Source organism: Stenella coeruleoalba, assembly GCF_951394435.1.
Source record: "Stenella coeruleoalba genome assembly, chromosome: 20".
NCBI lineage: Eukaryota > Metazoa > Chordata > Mammalia > Artiodactyla > Delphinidae > Stenella > Stenella coeruleoalba.
The window spans coordinates 28,215,804-28,232,554 of NC_137166.1; the positions used below are offsets into that span (position 1 = coordinate 28,215,804).

At 40.3% G+C, this 16,751-nt stretch overlaps 2 protein-coding genes across 2 annotated transcripts in view; one reads left to right on the forward strand and one right to left on the reverse strand.

Moving 5' to 3' along the window:
- The window catches only part of LOC307179128 (liver carboxylesterase-like), a gene marked incomplete at its 5' end in the record, with an annotated part of 53,661 nt that extends 40,438 nt beyond the window's left edge, over positions 1-13,223 (reverse strand). Inside the window, 3 exons of the mRNA XM_079907900.1 lie at positions 3,148-3,193; positions 3,299-3,389; positions 13,204-13,223. Coding sequence (XP_079764026.1) covers positions 3,148-3,193; positions 3,299-3,389; positions 13,204-13,223 — 157 coding nt within the window. The remainder of the gene's footprint in view (positions 1-3,147; positions 3,194-3,298; positions 3,390-13,203) is intronic.
- On the forward strand, positions 12,689-14,713 carry LOC307178767 (large ribosomal subunit protein eL21-like). Its single transcript, XM_079907271.1, has one exon. It carries the CDS (start codon positions 13,243-13,245, stop codon positions 13,723-13,725), a length of 483 nt encoding a protein of 160 aa, XP_079763397.1. The 5' UTR covers positions 12,689-13,242; the 3' UTR covers positions 13,726-14,713.
- The last annotated feature ends 2,038 nt before the right edge of the window (positions 14,714-16,751 follow it).

Genomic DNA, 16,751 nt, shown 5'->3' on the forward strand with positions numbered 1-16,751 from the left:
TCAGAGCAACTCCTAGCTCCACAGCTGCCCAGCTGGAGAACTTAGGGCAAATCTCTTAGCTTCCCTGAGCTTCTATTTCATAGAGTTCCATGCTTTCCACTTTGGAAGCATCTTAAATTTCATCCCATTTCCCTTTTGATGCCTGGATTAACTTTTCAATATTCCTGCCAATTAACTCAGCCTCCTGTTGCACACCTCCAGGGTCAGGGAATTCATTACCTCTCCACGCAGGGATCTTTGGACAGAATGTTCTTATAGTAAAGGAACTCCATCTCTTCATAATCCCTCGCTCTAACCATCCATCCTTCCATTTATTCATTATTCCCTTTATTTATTCATTCTTCAAACATTTATCAAATGCCTGCCTCTGTGCTAGGTAGTATGGATACAAAGATAAATTTAAGACATGTTCTAGTGCCCAGAGGAGCTCACCATGTAATAGATAAGATAGATGGGGGAAGGGGTGGCTTGCTATGCAATGTGAAAGCACCAAAATAAAGGGATACAAAGTGCTCTGGGTATACCTGGAAGAGTGTCATTTACCTGATGGGGATGCAAGGAGGATGCTTAAAGCCTGTTTCATTGAATCATTAAGTGTCCAAAAGAGAATTCTCCAAATACACTGTGATATTGATACTTAGCTGGCTAAGACAATACTACACATTCACTCAAACTAGAGATGCATACCTCTACATACGGACAAGGGAATATAGTCATGATCCATTGTGAAGGAAAATAAAACAGGTTATAAAATAGTTATGGCTGCTTCGGGACACAGTTCGGCAGTTCGTCAAAAATTAAACTCAGAAAAAATTAAAAAATTAAACTTAGAATTACCATATTTCATAGCAATTTCACTCCTAGGTATATACCCAAGCTAACTGAAAATATGTCCACACAAAAACTTGTACTCAAATAGCAGCATTCTTCAAAAAAGTCGAAAGTGGAAACAACCAAAATGTCCATCAACTGATGAATGGACAAAGAGATATGATCTAACCACACAATGGAATATTATTCAGACATAAAAAGAAATGAAGTACGGATACTTGCTACAATGTGGAGGAACCTTAAAAACAGTATGCTAATGGAAAAAGCCAGACACAAAAGGCCAGATATTGTATGATTCTATTTATGAGATGTTCACAATAAGCAAATCCATAGAGACAGAACGTAGATTAGAGGTTTCTATGGGCTGGGGACGAGGGGAATAAGGAATGACTCCTAATGGGTATAAGGTTTCTTTTACGTGTGATGAAAATTTTCTGAGATTGGATACTGGTGATGGTTAAACAACTTTGTGAATATACTAATATCACTAAACTGTACACTTTAAAAAGGTGAATGTTATGGTATATGTATTGTATTTCAAAAAAATAAATATTTTAAAAATCCCATCATGTATAATATCCCATGTTAAAAAACAAAGTTCTACTTCGTAAATTTGAAGATCTAATTGGCTTTTCAAATGATTCACGAACCAAGCGGCATCCCATCTAGCAAGCAGAAAAGAAAAGGTTTTAAAGGCAGAGAAGAAGTAGGACAAGGAAGTCATAAACAAACAAAAATGATGATTTCAGGCAGGGTTACCTTCTTTGAGGGGATAAGAGGGTCTATTAGGCATACTACCTCACTGGTGCTGACCAGGAAATTCCAGACTGACTGGTTAAGATTACATTCCTGGGGAAGGTTGAAACTACAATTAAGTTAGGTACTAAATCTTCATTTGGTGACGAGGGCTTAGCACAAGTGACTGCATTTGGGGTCTGTTGTTTCTTTTCTTTTTTTTAACATTTCCCCTCTTTTGATCAAATTCTTGGCTTAACTGAGAGATGCGATCAAAATCTAAGGCATCAGCACCACTCTCAGCCACCGGTCACTTTTGTGGATCCTTTGTGTGGTGTCCATAGCTCATCGTGTTTTTGTCTAATCCCCGTGACGGTCACAGGTCATGGCTTCAGGTTCATAATACTTAAGTGGTTATTCTCTTTCCTTCTTTTCTTTTTTTTAACATCTTTATTGGAGTATAATTGCTTTACAATGGTGTGTTAGTTTCTGCTTTATAACAAAGTGAATCAGTTATACATGTACATATGTTCCCATATGTCTTCCCTCTTGTGTCTCCCTCCCTCCCACCCTCCCTATCCCACCCCTCTAGGTGGTCACAAACCACTGAGCTGATCTCCCTGTGCTATGCGGCTGCCTCCCACTAGCTATCTATTTTACGTTTGGTAGTGTATATATGTCCATGCCACTCTCTCACTTCGTCACAGTTTACCCTTCCCCCTCCCCATATCCTCAAGTCCATTCTCTAGTAGGTCTGTGTCTTTATCTTAGTGAGATCATTTGCGTGGTCGTTAGCAGCTGGGAATGCATATGAACGCGTATTTAAAACCTTTGGGAGAATACAATGCACCACAGAAATGATTATGATTGTAATTAGCAAGATAATTCTCAATGTTTGGAGTGCACTCTAGAGCCATGGTCCCTAAGACCCAAACCAATCAAAATCAAATAAGTCCAAGAAAGACTTATTGAAGAAGTCACTTTTTTAAGCCAAGTGGCTTGCTCAGTGATCTTATATAACTGTTCTTATGTAACTAAGTTACTTCCCCAGAAATATTAATCCAAGTGCAGCAAGTGGTGTTGGCCAAAGCACAGTTACCTCCTTGCTCAGCTAAAAGATAATCAAGGGCTATCCTATTATCAAAAACAACTTTGGCCAGAGTCTCAGAATTTTTCTGAGCTATTGCTTTAGTGGCAGATTCCATAATACTTTCAAGAGTTAAGAAGAGGTTCCTAATCACAGCCTCATTTACATTTACTCCTAACCAGGGAAGTAGGGCCTTCCTTCAAAGGAAGCAAATCTTGAAAATTGAATGCCTCCTGGTAATTCCCATTTAAGTTTTTGGCTCAGGATTGGAAAGGTGACAGCCATGGAGGCCAGTAAAAGGGTCCGTAGACCACACAGGCAGTTTTATTCTGGTTACCCTTTCCTCATGTACTTTTCTTTGCATAGAGCCTGGACACAAGGTTTCCCAAGTTTGGGGCTGTTAACCAGAGATAAGGAAATGGACCAGGGTGACCCTGGCATCATGGACAGATAAGAGTTTTTTAAACGACAAATCCAGCAGTCTGAAAACTTACCCCCTTTAGCAATGGTCTTGGAGATATGGATAATGGCATCATCTTTCTAGGCCAATGCCAGAGTAAAGGAAAGAAAGAGAAGAAAAAAAAGGTTTCATATTTAGTTAAAGTATGAAGTCCCAATCCGACATCTTTGGTGGAAGAAGTCTACCTTGATGTCAGCTGCTTCTCTCCAGTCAATTTGATGTGGTGGCCTCCAGCATTTGTACAGGACCAGATGACAGGTGGAGCCTTTTTCAGCTCTGGGTTATATATCTAAGGTTCAAGTTCCTGAAGTTTGGCTGCCGTCTGGGTAGTAGGAGGAAGACCTGGATCCTTCCAAGGAGATCCAAGGGCAGTCTTTGTTCTTAGTGATTCTAAATCAGAAGGGTGGGAGATAATTAGAAACATTAGTTTGCAGATTTGTAGCCAGATATTTGAGGAAACTAGAAGAATTCAAGATCCAGTCCAATTAACAGGTATATAGCAAAACCTCAAAGGCAATTATCAGGATTATGCAAAAATAATTTTTCTCTCTACAACCATCCACATTTCTTATTTTCCAAGGATAATCACAGTAAAACTTAATTTGTTTGTATTAAATTTGGCTTGATTATTTACATAAGTGCAGCAAGAATAGTTGACCATATACGTTCTTTTTGAGACTGCTTCACTGGCACTTTTCATAAGGAATCTCAGACTGAACTATTAAAAAGCCTCTAAGGCCAAGAACTCACCATCAGTTTTTACTTGCAATACCTACAGTTTGGGTAAATTCCTCTCTTCTTGAGGTTCCTGGGTCTGCCAGGAAGTTACCTGCCTTACTCACCTGGTAAGGTTGCTGGGAACCCTGTAAGCAAGGTACCAGGCTGATTTTTTCAAGCAGTTCCTTAAAGTTGTCTGGTCAATTTGAGCCTTTATACATCTCTCTTTTTTTTTTAAAATGGAGCTGGGAATTTTTTTATTTATTTTATTTTATTATTTATTTTTGTTGCACCGGCTCTTAGTTGTGGCAGGTGGACTCCTTAGTTGCAACCCGCGGGCTCCTTAGTTGCAGCTCACTGGCTCAGTTGCAGCACATGTGCTCTTTAGTTGCAGCTTGAGGGCTCCTTAGTTGCAGCACGTGTGCTCCTTAGTTGTGGCCAGCAGGCTCCTTAGTGTGGCATGCAAACTCTTAGTTGTGGCATGCATGGGGGATCTAGTTCCCTGACCAGGGATCGAACCCACGTCCCCTGCATTGGAAGGTGGATTCTTAACCACTGTGCCACCAGGGAAGTCCCTACATCTCTTTTAAATATGACATTCTACTCAAAACTTTGGTAATATATGACTTCCCTGGTGGTCCAGTGGGTAAAACTCCACACTCTCAAGGCAGAGGGCCCAGGTTCGATCCCTGATTGGGGAACTAGATCCTGCATGCATGCCTCAACTAAGAGTTCACATGCTGCAACTAAAGCCTGCATGCCTCAACTAAGACCTGGTGCAGTCAAAATAAATAAGTAAATTAATTAATAAAAAAACTTTGATAATCTATCCAATGTTATTGTGTTCTGTTACAAGGAGAACAGACTCTTATTGAACTTACTGAAACAGCAAACTATATTGGCATGAAAAGAATACTCAAGAGTTTCTGAAATTTGAAGGGATTGGGTAGGGAGAAAAAGTAAAGGTTTCGTCTTTGTTCACTAAGGTATAACTGATTTAACTTGTCAATAGCTTCAAGAGAAAGAAAACAGGTTTCCTTAAATCTGGAAAAACAAAACATAAGAGAACCAGCAACGTTTCAAACAAAAAGTCATCACCAAAAATTATAATGATCTTTATCAGTTCATTTAGTCCTATGTAATTAATTATTGTTGATCTCGATCTTTTGTTAGCAATTCTATGAATCTAGTTTTTCCTTAGAGTTCTGAAAATTCTTACCCAGTTTTGTGGTATGATCTGAAAGTTATCAGGAATCTGTATTCTAGAGTACCTGTCAGGATCCTTTCTATGAATTTCTCTGAAGATGAAACACTTTTGTAGGAACGCTTTTGCAAAAGCATCAGAGTAAAACAATAACTACCTGTAAATAACAAAAGACTTAAAATAGCCATGGTTAAAGATCTGATTAGAGTTCATTACAATGCAATTGATAAGGAAATTTGGTTATTTCTGTGACACACACAACATTTTAAGATAATAACTGGAATTACAAGTGATAACATACTAGGACATCTCAGATTTTAGGAATTTCATGCAATTTCTGGAACACTTATAATACATACCAACATAAATGCAACATTAAAAAGTTTAGGGGCTTCCCTGGTGGCGCAGTGGTTGGGAATCTGCCTGCCGATGCAGGGGACACGGGTTCGTGCCCCGGTCCGGGAGGATCCCACAGGCCGCGGAGCGGCTGGGCCCGTGAGCCATGGCCGCTGAGCCTGCGCGTCCGGAGCCTGTGCTCCAACTCACAGTAGTTGGCCCTGCCAAAATAGAAGGACCCATGCACCCACCACAGGTGGCACCACTAGAGCCTATAATTTTGGTGATCAGAGGGGAGTGTGCTGCTGGGCCCCATAGGACAACCCCTACATGAGGCCACTTCTCCAAGACTGGGAAATGTAACTGACCTATCCAATACACAGAAATAAAAACTGAGTTAGGCAAAATGAGGCAATGGAAAAATATGTCACAATGAAGGAACAAGATAAAACCCTGGAAGAAGAACTAAGCAAAGTGGAGACAAGCAATCTACTCAATAAAGACTTCAAGGTAATGAATATAAAGATGCTCAACAAACTCAGGAGACGAATGGATGAACACAGTGAGAAGTATAACAAAGAGCTAGAAAATATAAAGACAAGTAGAACTGAAGAATATAATAACTGAAATTAAAAATACGCTAGAAGGAATCAGCAGTAAAATAGGTGATACAGAGGAACAAATCAGTGAACCGCAGGACAGAGCAGTGGGGCTCATTGAAGCACAACAGGAAAAAAAAAGAATTAAAAAAATTACAATAGTTTAAAAGACCTCTGGGACAACATCAAGTATACTAACATTTGCAATACAGGGGTCCCAGAAGGAGAAGACAGAGAGAAAGGGGCAGAAAACTTATTTGAAGAAATGATAGCTGAAAACTTTCCTAACATGGGAAAGGAAACAGACATCCGGGTCTAGGAAGTACAGAGTATCCCAAACAAGATCAAATCAAAGTGGTCCACACCAAGACACACTGTAATTAAAATTGCAAAAGTTAATGATAGAGACTATTAAAAGCACCAAGGATAAAGCAACTAGTTATGTACAAGGAAATTTCCATAAGTCTATCAGCTGACTTTTCAGCAGAAACTCTGCATGCCAGAAGGGAGTGGCATGATATATTTAACGTCATGAAAGGAAGAACCTACAGTCAAGAATACTCTACCTGGCAAGGCTATCATTCAGGTTTGAAGGCAAGACAAAGAGTTTTATAGATAAGCAAAACCTAAAAGAGTTCAGCACCAGAAAACTGGCTTTACAATAAATGCTAAAGGGACTTCTCTAAGAAGAAATGAAAAGACCACAGCTAGAGATATGAAAATTACAAAAGAAAAAATCTCACTGCTAAAGGTAAATATATACTCACAGTAGTAGATCAGCTCCTCCACAACAAAGGGTCACATTGAGATGGGTAGGAGAGGCAGAGTTGCAGTCTTCCCCAAACCCCATCCCCAGTATGGTGGCCCACAAGCAGGAGGGATCTCACAAATGTACTGCTTATCCCTGAGGAGTCAGGGGTTTGTGCCCCACATCAGGCATGCTAACTCTTGGGACCTGCACTGGAGAGACAGCTCCCAGGATGCCTGGTTTTGAAAAACAGCAGGGCTTATGTTCAGGAGAACCACAGGCCTATAGGGAATGGAGATTTCTTTCTTTAAGAGCTTGTACACAGACTCATTTGCCCTGGGACCAAGCACAAAAGCAGCAGTTTGAAAACTGCCTAGACTGTATGTGAAGAAGATTTATTTGTTAATCCTAAAGCATCTGCTGGAGGGGCAGGAACCTATTAGGACACTCTCTGGGGACACCGGCACTGGTGGGCACCCTTTCTGCTTCTCCTTCTACCTTGTTAGCATCGGCTTGGCAGACATCTTTTTTGCACTCTCCCTCTGACCTGTTAGCACTAGGGGGCATGTCTGGCATCTGAGACTCTCCCTTGGCCCCAATCAAAGCTGGCCAAGCAAGTACCTCAGCCCTACCACTTCTACAGCCCCACCAAAGCCAGTTGGGTGAGTGCCCTGCACCTGTACTGTTCCCACGGTCTCACCAAACCTGACCGGGCAAATACACTGCCCCTGCATTACTCCTGTGGCCCCACCAAAGCCAGCACACACATGCAGCCCACAATGGGGATACCCACTGAGTGGTTCACTCTGGTGGCAAGGGGTATTATATTTCTGGATCCCAGGGATCTGAAAAAATCAGAAAGTTCTTGACACCCTCAAAAACCGGGACCTAGCTAGAAAAAATCAGGCTGCTTAGACAATCACAAATGATTAGGAGATGACCAAGAGCTAGGTCAAGGTTAATGATAAGTCTTGATCTCCTACTCAAGTCTGCTCCTTGAAGACTGTTTTGCCTAATACATAGAAACAAACACAGAGAGCCAAGCAAAATGAGGAGACAGAAGAATATTTTCCAAATGAAAGAACAAGATAAAACCCCAGAAAAAACCTTAATGAAACAGAGATGGGTAATTTACCTGATAAAAATGTAAAAGTAATGGTCATGAAGATGCTCATGAAACTTGGGAGAGGATGGATGAACACAGCAGAACTTCAACAAAGAGTAAATAGGAGAAAGTACCACACAAATCACAGAGCTGCAGAATACAATAACTGAACTGAAAAATACACTGGAGGGGTTCAACAGCAGAATAGAAGAAGCACCGAAAAGAATCAGTGATCTGGAAGACAGGGCAGTGGAACTAACAAAACAGAGCAGCAAAGAGAAAAAAAGAACTTTAAAAAGTGAAGATAGGGGCTTCCCTGGTGGCTTGAGTTGAGAGTCCACCTGCCGATGCAGGGGACACGGGTTTGTGCCCCGGTCTGGGAAGATCCCACATGCTGCGGAGTGGCTGGGCCCGTGAGCCATGGCCACTGGGCCTGCGCGTCTGGAGCCTGTGCTCCGCAACGGGAGAGGCCACAACAGTGAGAGGCTCGTGTACCATAAAAAAATTAAAAAATAAAAAAAGTGAAGATAACTTAAGGGACCTATAGGACAACAGCATGCAGAATAACATTCACATTATAGGGGTGAAGCGAAAAAGAGACTCATTTCACATCTAAAGATGCACACAGACTGAAAGTGAGGAGATGGGCAATCTCTGTATTTTTTGGTTTCCCACCACATGGAGATCAGCTCGGTGCTTTGTGACCGCCTGGAGGGGTGGGATAGGGAGAGTGGGAGGGAGGGAGATGCAAGAGGGAAGAGATATGGGGACATATGTGTATGTATAACTGATTCACTTTGTTATAAAGCAGAAACTAACACACCATTGTAAAGCAATTATACTCTAATAAAGATGTTTTAAAAAAAGTTATATTTACATCTTACAACAGTCTATTAAGTCTTCAATAGCATTATGTCTAGAAAACCAATGTACATACCTTAATTTAAAAATGCTTAAAAAATGCTTTATTGCTAAAAATACACTAACAATCATCTGAGCCTTCAGCAAGTCATAACCTTTTTGCTGGTGGAGCCTCTTGCCTCGATGTTGATGGCTGCTGACTGATCAGGGTGGTGGTTGCTGAACGCTGGATTGACTACAGCAATTTTTAAAGATAAGACAACAATGCAGTCTGTGCACTGACTGATCGAATGATTTCTCTGTAGCATGCAATTCTGTTTGATGGCATTTTACCCACAGTTTGACTTCTTTCAAAATTGGAGTCAATTCTCCCAAACCCTGCTGCTGCTTTACCAATTAAATTTATGTACAATAGTATCATAAATCCTTGTTGTCATTTTAACAATCTTCACAACATCTTTACCAGGAGTAGAGTCCATCTCAAGAAGTCACTCTTTTGCTCATCCATAAGAAGCAACTCCTCATCCGTTAAAGTACTATCACGAGATGGCAGCAATTCAGTCACATCTTAAGTCTTCACTTCTAATTCTAGCTTCTTGCTATTTCCATCACATCTGCAGTTACTTCCTCCAGTGAAGTCTTGAGCCCTTCAAAGTCATCCATGAGGGCTGGAATCAACTTCTAGACTCTTGTTAGTGTTGATATTTTGACCTCTTCCCATGAATCATGAATGTTCTTAATGGCATCTAGAATGATGAATACTTTCCAGAAGGTTTTCAATGTGCTTTGCCCAGATCCATCAGAGGAATCACTATCTGTGGCAGCTATAGCCTTATGAAATGTATTTCTTAAATAACAAGACCTGAAAGTTGAAATTAGTCCTTGATCCATGGGCTGCAGAATGGATGTTGTGTTAGCAGCATGAAAACAGTAACAATCTTGTACATCTCCATCAGAGCTCTTGGGTGACCAGGTGCACTGTCAATGAGCAGTAATGTTTTGAAAGGAATCTTTTTTTCTGAGCAATAGGTCTGAACAATGGGCTTAAAATATTCAGCAAACCATGTTGCAAACAAATGTGTTGTCATCCAGGCCTTGTTGTTCCATTTATAGAGCACAGGCAGAGTAGATTTAGAATAATCCTTAAGGGCCCTAGGATTTTCAGAATGGTAAATGAGCATTGACTTCAGCTGAAAGTCACCAGCTGCTTTAGCCCCTAACAAGAGAGTCAGCCTGTCCTTTGAAGCTTTGAAGGCAGACATTGACTTCTCCTCTCTAGCTATGAGAGAATGGCATCTTCTTCCAATATAAGGCTGTTTAATCGACATTGAAAATCTGTTGTTTAGTGTAGCCACCTTCACTAATGATTTTAGCTAGATAATCTGGATGATTTGCTGCAGTTTCTACTTTGGCACTTGCTGTATCACCTTGTACTTCTATGTTATGGTGACAGCTTCTTTCCTTAAACCTCATGAACCAAGCTCAGCTAGCTTCAAACTTTTCTTCTGCAGCTTCCTCACCTCTCTCAGCTGTCACAGAATTAAAGGAAGTCAGGGCCTTGCTCTAGATTAGATTTTATTTTATTTTTTGCAGTACGTGGGCCTCTCACTGTTGTGGTCTCTCCCATTGCAGAGCACAGGCTCCAGACGCGCAGGCTCAGCGGCCATGGCTCACGGGCCTAGCTGCCCCGCGGCATGTGGGATCTTCCCGGACCGGGGCACGAACCCATGTCCCCTGCATCGGCAGGCGGACTCTCAACCACTGCGCCACCAGGGAAGCCCTAGACTAGATTTTGGCTTAAGAGAATGTTGTGACTGGTTTGATCTTCTATCTGACCACTAAAACTTTCTCCATATCAGCAATAAGGCTGTTTTGCTTTCTTATCATTAGTGTGTTCGCTGGAGCAGCACTTCTAATTTCCTTCAAGAACTTTCCCTTTGCACTCACAATGAGGCTAACCGTTTGGCACAAGAGGCCTAAGCTTTCAGTCTATCTCAGCTTTCAACATGCCTTCCTTAGTAAGCTTACTCATTTCTAGCTTTTGATTTGAAATAAGGGACGTGCAACTCTTTCTTTCTCTCGAATATTGAGAGGCCATTGTAGGGTTTTTAACTGGCCAAATTTCAATATAGTTTTGTCCTGGGGAATAGGGAGGCCTGAGGAGACGGAGAGTCACAGGGGAATGGTCCATAGATGGAGTAGTCAGAACACACAAAACATTTATTAAGTTTGCCATCTTATATGAGCATGATTCCTGGCACCGCAAAACAATTACAATAGATCAAAGATCACTCATCACAGATCACCATAACACATATAATAATGAAGAATGTTTGAAATATTGTGAGAATTACCAAAATGTGACATAGAGACACAAAGTGAGCAAATTCTTTTGGAAAAAATAGCACCAATAGATTTGCTCCACACAGGGTTGCCACAGACTTCTAATTTGTAAAAAACGCAATATCTGTAAAGCATAATAAAGTCAAGTGAAATAAAATGAGGTATGCCTATAAAGGAGCCCAGATAGATAGATAGATAGATGGATAGATATAGATGATAGATAGTGGATGAATGGATGGATGGGTAGATAAATTCACCTCTTATCCATCATCCCACTCTAAACAAAGGTCAAGGTATAAAAGCTGTTCCCTAGGCCTCAAAGTTGTGCTCTAGCAACTGTGACAATACCAGCCATGCTGCCGACTGGGCTGGCCCTTCCCCCGCCCTGCACATTTTTTTTTTTACATCTTTATTGGAGTATAATTGCTTTACAATGCTGTGTTAGTTTCTGCTTTATAACAAAGTGAATCAGTTATACATATACATATGTTCCCATATCTCTTCCCTCTTACGTCTCCCTCCCTCCAACTCTCCCTATCCCACCCCTCTAGGTGGTCACAAAGCACCAAGCTGATCTCCCTGTGCTATGCGGCTGCTTCCCACTAGCTATCTATTTTACGTTTGGTAGTGTATATATGTCCGCCCTGTACATTTATGGTCGAGCTTCCACACACCTTTGCTGGCCTTTATCCCCCCATCCATTCTTTAGGTCCCAATTTGAGACCCAACCCATCCATGGAGCACAGCAACTTCTTTGCCCAGGAATTCCTTTGTATTTGGACATAATCAAGTGACAGGTTTTTCCTCTCCCCACTCCTCCCTTCCCAGGGAATAAAATGAGGTGCACACTTACAAACTTTTAGCAGAGCAGAAGGGCTATGGCGGGCTGGGTCAGTCTCAGCTGTGGGAAGGGGGTTCATCTTGTAGATATGTTACCTGGGGCAGTGCCAGGCATGGCAGCTTCCCAGGTACAGGTCCTGAGCCCACCTTGCACCTTGTTCCACCTCTGCCAGGAGGGAAAACCCATGACTTTCAGCCAAGACCAGAGGCTGAGAGGGAGAAGAATCGGGCTTTGGGGGTCACGCAGAAAGGTCCAGAGCCCAAAGGGCCACTGAGGCAAGAGTAGAAAGAACAGGTACACACAGGGGAAGGAACTACTTTCTGCCCATCTGAGGCAGGCTCCTAGGGACTTGATGGGAAAGTAGAAAAAACAGGAAAGAAAAAAACTGCTGGCCCCAAACTCTTTTCCGCCTATGAGTCATTTCAGTCTTTTGAGGTAATGAACTGTACTTTTCCCCTTTCCAAATCTTACAGGGAAAAGGGACAATGATTAATGGTATAGGTTTGTAACTTAACTATTTTGTATGGTTTTCTTTTCCTTCTACGTTCTAGGGTATCATATCACCTGCATCCCAGGATCCCTGAGGGAGGGGAATTTTTTTTCCCCTTTTACATTGCTGACCTCTGCTGGATGAGAGGAAATTCACAGGCGAAGGCTGATTTGTCTCTAAAGTTTTGTTTGGGTTTGATTTAATTCAAATTCAAGATTGTTTGAAAAAAATAAAGGATTTTTCTGTAAATAAATAATTTTTAAAATTTACAGCAAGAAAGTGTTAAATATTTTATGTTTTTACAATGATGAAAAACCAGAAGTGATTGTGAAATACATGTACCTGTATTGTTGATGAGTGTGAAGTGATGTGACCCTACGGAATTGAATTTGTAGAACGTAAGGAGAGTAATTTTAAAAGGGCCCTTGGGGTGTCCCTGGTGGCGCAGTGGTTAAGAATCTGCCTGCCAATGCAGGGGACACAGGTTCGAGACCTGGTCCGGGAAGATCCCACATGCCATGGAGCAACTAAACCCTGTGCACCACAACAACTCAGCCTGTGCTCTGGAGCCTGTGATCCACAACTACTGAAGCCCACGTGCCTAGAGTCCGTGCTCTGCAACAAGAGAAGCCACCGCAGTGAAAAGCCCACCCACCGCAATGAAGAGCAGCCCCTGCTCTCTGCAACTAGAGGAAGCCCAGGCACAGCAACGAAGACCCAACGCAGCCCAAAATAAATAAATTTATAAAAAATTAAAAAATCAAATCAAATCAAAGGGCCTTTGATCCAGTTGATCTTCTGCAAATCCAGAAGCCATAAGTAATTTTAAAAAGTAAAAGTACTCACCTTTTGGCTGGAACTGCCATCTTCCAGTAATTCTCCAAAATGACCAACACAAAGGGAAAGAGGAGGAACACCTGCTGCATGTTCTCTAGGCCTTTTAGAAAACATGGAGTTGTTCCTTTGGCCACATACATGCGAATCTACAAGAAAGGTGATACTGTAGATATCAAGGGAATGGGCACTGTTCAAAAAGGAATGCCCCGCAAATGTTACCATGGTAAAACTGGGAGAGTCTACAATGTTACCCAGCATGCTGTTGGCATCATTATAAACAAACAAGTTAAGGGCAAGATTCTTACCAAGAGAATTAATGTGCCTATCGAGCATATTAAGCACTCTAAGAGCCAAGATAGCTTCCTGAAACCGGTGAAGGAAAATGGTCAGAAAAAGAAGGAAGCCAAAGAGAAAGGTACTTGGGGTCAACTGAAGCGCCAGCCTGCTCCACCCAGAGAAGCACACTTCACGAGAACCAACGGAAAGGAGCCTGAACTATTGCAGCCCATTCCCTATGAATTCATGGCATGATGGGTGTGAAGAAAATAAAAGACCTGGACTGTAAAAAAAAAAAAAAAAGTAAAAAAGTAAAAGTACTCATTCCCAAAGTTACTCATCAAATTATGCCCATAAATATCCAGGAGCACACTATTGGCTAAAGAGATTGTGATATACCCACATCAGTCAGATATGAAAGCTGATTTTTTTCTTCTAGTTTTGTTGAGATACAATTGACATATAGCACTGCGTAAGTTGAAGGTGTACAGCATAATGATTTGACTTATATGTACCATGAAATGATGACCACAGTAAGTTTAGTGAACAGCCATCATCTCATACAGATACAAAATTAAAGAAACAGAAAACCTTTTTCTCCTTGTGATGAAAACTCTTAGAATTTACTCTCCTAACAACTTTCTTTGTAACATATGGCAGTGTTAATTATAGTTATTATGCTGTACATTATATCTCTAGTACTTATTTATCTGATAACTGGAAGTTTGTACCTTTTGACAACATTCATACAATTTCCCCTCCCTCACCCCTGCCTCTAGTAACCACAAATACAATCTCTTTTTATATAAGTTTGCTAGTTTTTGTTCACTCGTTTGTTTGTTTTTGAAGTATAATTGCCCTGCAACACTGTTAGCTCCTGTTACACAACATAGTGATCTGTTATCTCTATATATTTCAAAAAAAGCACCATGATAAGTCTAGTTACCATCTCTCACCATACAATAACACATAATTATTGACTATATTCCACACACTGGGTATTTCACATCATGACTCATTTTTTTACAGCTGGAAGTTTGTATTTCTTAATCTCCCTCCCCTGTTTTTCTCTTCTCCCCAACCCCCTCTCCTCTGACAACCACCTGTTTGTTCTCTGCATCTACAACTATGTTCCTGTTTCATTGTTTGTTCATTTGTTTTGTGTTTTAGATTCCACATATAAGTGAAATCATGATATTTGTCTTTCTTTGTCTGACTTATTTTGCTTAGCGTAATAACCTCTAGGTCCATCCATATTGTCAAAAATGGCAAGATTTCATTCTTTTTTTATGGCTGAGTGTGTATACATATATATATATATATATATATATATATATACACACACTCAGCCATACACACACACACACACACCCCCCACATCTTCTATGTCCATCTATTGATGGGCACTTAGATTGCTTCCATATCTTACCTATTGTAAATAATTCTGCAATGGACATAGGGATACATATACCTTTTCAAATTAGTGTTTAGGTCTCCTTTGGAAAAATACCCAGGAGTAAAACTGGTGGATCATATGGCAGTTCTATTTTCATTTTTTTGAGAATTCTCCATACTGTTTTGCATAGTAACTGCACCAAATTTACATTCCCACCAACAATGCCAAGGGTTCCCTTTCCTCCACATCCCCAACTCTTGCTATTTGTTGTCTTTTTGATGACAGCCATTCTAACAGGTGTGAGTGATATCTCATTGTGGTTTTGATTTTCATTTCCCTGATGATTAGTGATGCTGAACATCTTTTCATGTGCCTGTTGGCCTTTGTATATTTTCTTTGGAAAAATGTCTGTTCAGGTCCTCTGACCATTTTAAAATCAGGTTGTTTGTTTTATCGATGTTGAGTTCTGAGTTCTTTGTATATTTTGGATATTAACCCCTTATCATATATATCATTTGCAAATATCTTCGCCCATTCAATAGATGGCCTTTTTGTTTTGTTGATAGCGTCCTTTGCTGTGTAAAACCTTTTTAGTTTGATGTAGCCCCATTTGTTTGTTTTGGCTTTTGTTTCCCTTACCTGGGGAGACAGATCCAAAAAAAAATATTGCTAAGACTGATGTCAAATAATGTACTGGCTATGTTTTCTTCTACAAATTTTATGGTTTCAGGTCCTACATTCAAGTCTTTAATCCATTTTGAATGTATTTTTGTATATGGTGTGAGAAAGCAGTCGTTTGCTTCTTTTGCATGTTGCTGTCCAGTTTTCCCAGCACCATTTATTGAAGAGGCTGTCTTTACCCCATTAGATACTCTTGCTAACTTTGTCCTACATTAATTGGCCATATAAGTGTGAGTTCACTTCTGGACTCTCTCTTCTATTCCACTGATCTATGTGTCTTTGTGTGTGTGTGTGTGCGTGTGTGTATGCCAGTATCATACTGTTTCGATTACTGTGGCTTTGTACCAGAGTTTGAAATCAAGAAACATGATACCTCCAGTTTTGTTCTTCTTTCTCAATATTGTTTTGGCTATTCTGGGTCTTTTGTATTTCCATACAAATTTTGGAAATACTAGTTCTAGTTCTGTGAAAAATTCCATAGGTATATTGATAGGAATTGTGTTGAATCTGTAGATTGCCTTGGGTAGTAGGGTCATTTTAACAATGTCAATTTTTCCAATCCATGAACATGGTATATCTTTCCATTTGTTTGTGTCATGTTCAATTTTTTCATCAGTGTCTTACAGTTTTCTGAGTACACGTCTTTTATCACCTTAGTTAGACTTATTTCTAGGTATTTTATTCTTTTTGATGTGATTGTGAATGGAATCGTTTTCTAAATTTCTCTTTCTGGTAGCTCATTGCTAGTGTATAAAAACACAACAGATTTCTGTATATTAATTTTGTATCCTGCAATTTTACTGAATTCATTGATGAGTTCTAATTTTTTTTCAGTGGTGTCTTTAGGATTTTCTATATATAGTATCATGTCATCTGCAAACAGTAACAGTTTTACTTCTTTCTTCCAATCTGGATTCCTTTAATTTCTTTTTCTTTTCAAAGTTCTGTGGCTAAGACTTCCAGTACTAAGTTGAATAAAAGTGGTGAAAGTGGGCATCCTTATCTTGTTCCTGACCTTAGAGGAAATGCTTTCAGCTTTTCACTATTGAGTATGATGTTACCTGTGGGTTTGTCATATATGGCCTATATTATGTTGAGATTTGTTCCCTCTACATCCACTTTTTTGAGAGTTTTTATCATAAATGGATGTCCAAATTTGTCAAAAGATTTTTCTATATCTATTGAGATTATCATATGAATTTTA

What these genes read in the sequence shown, in the direction of transcription:
- LOC307178767 (XM_079907271.1), top strand. Translation starts at nt 13,243, where the DNA reads ATGACCAACACAAAGGGAAAGAGGAGGAACACCTGCTGCATGTTCTCT.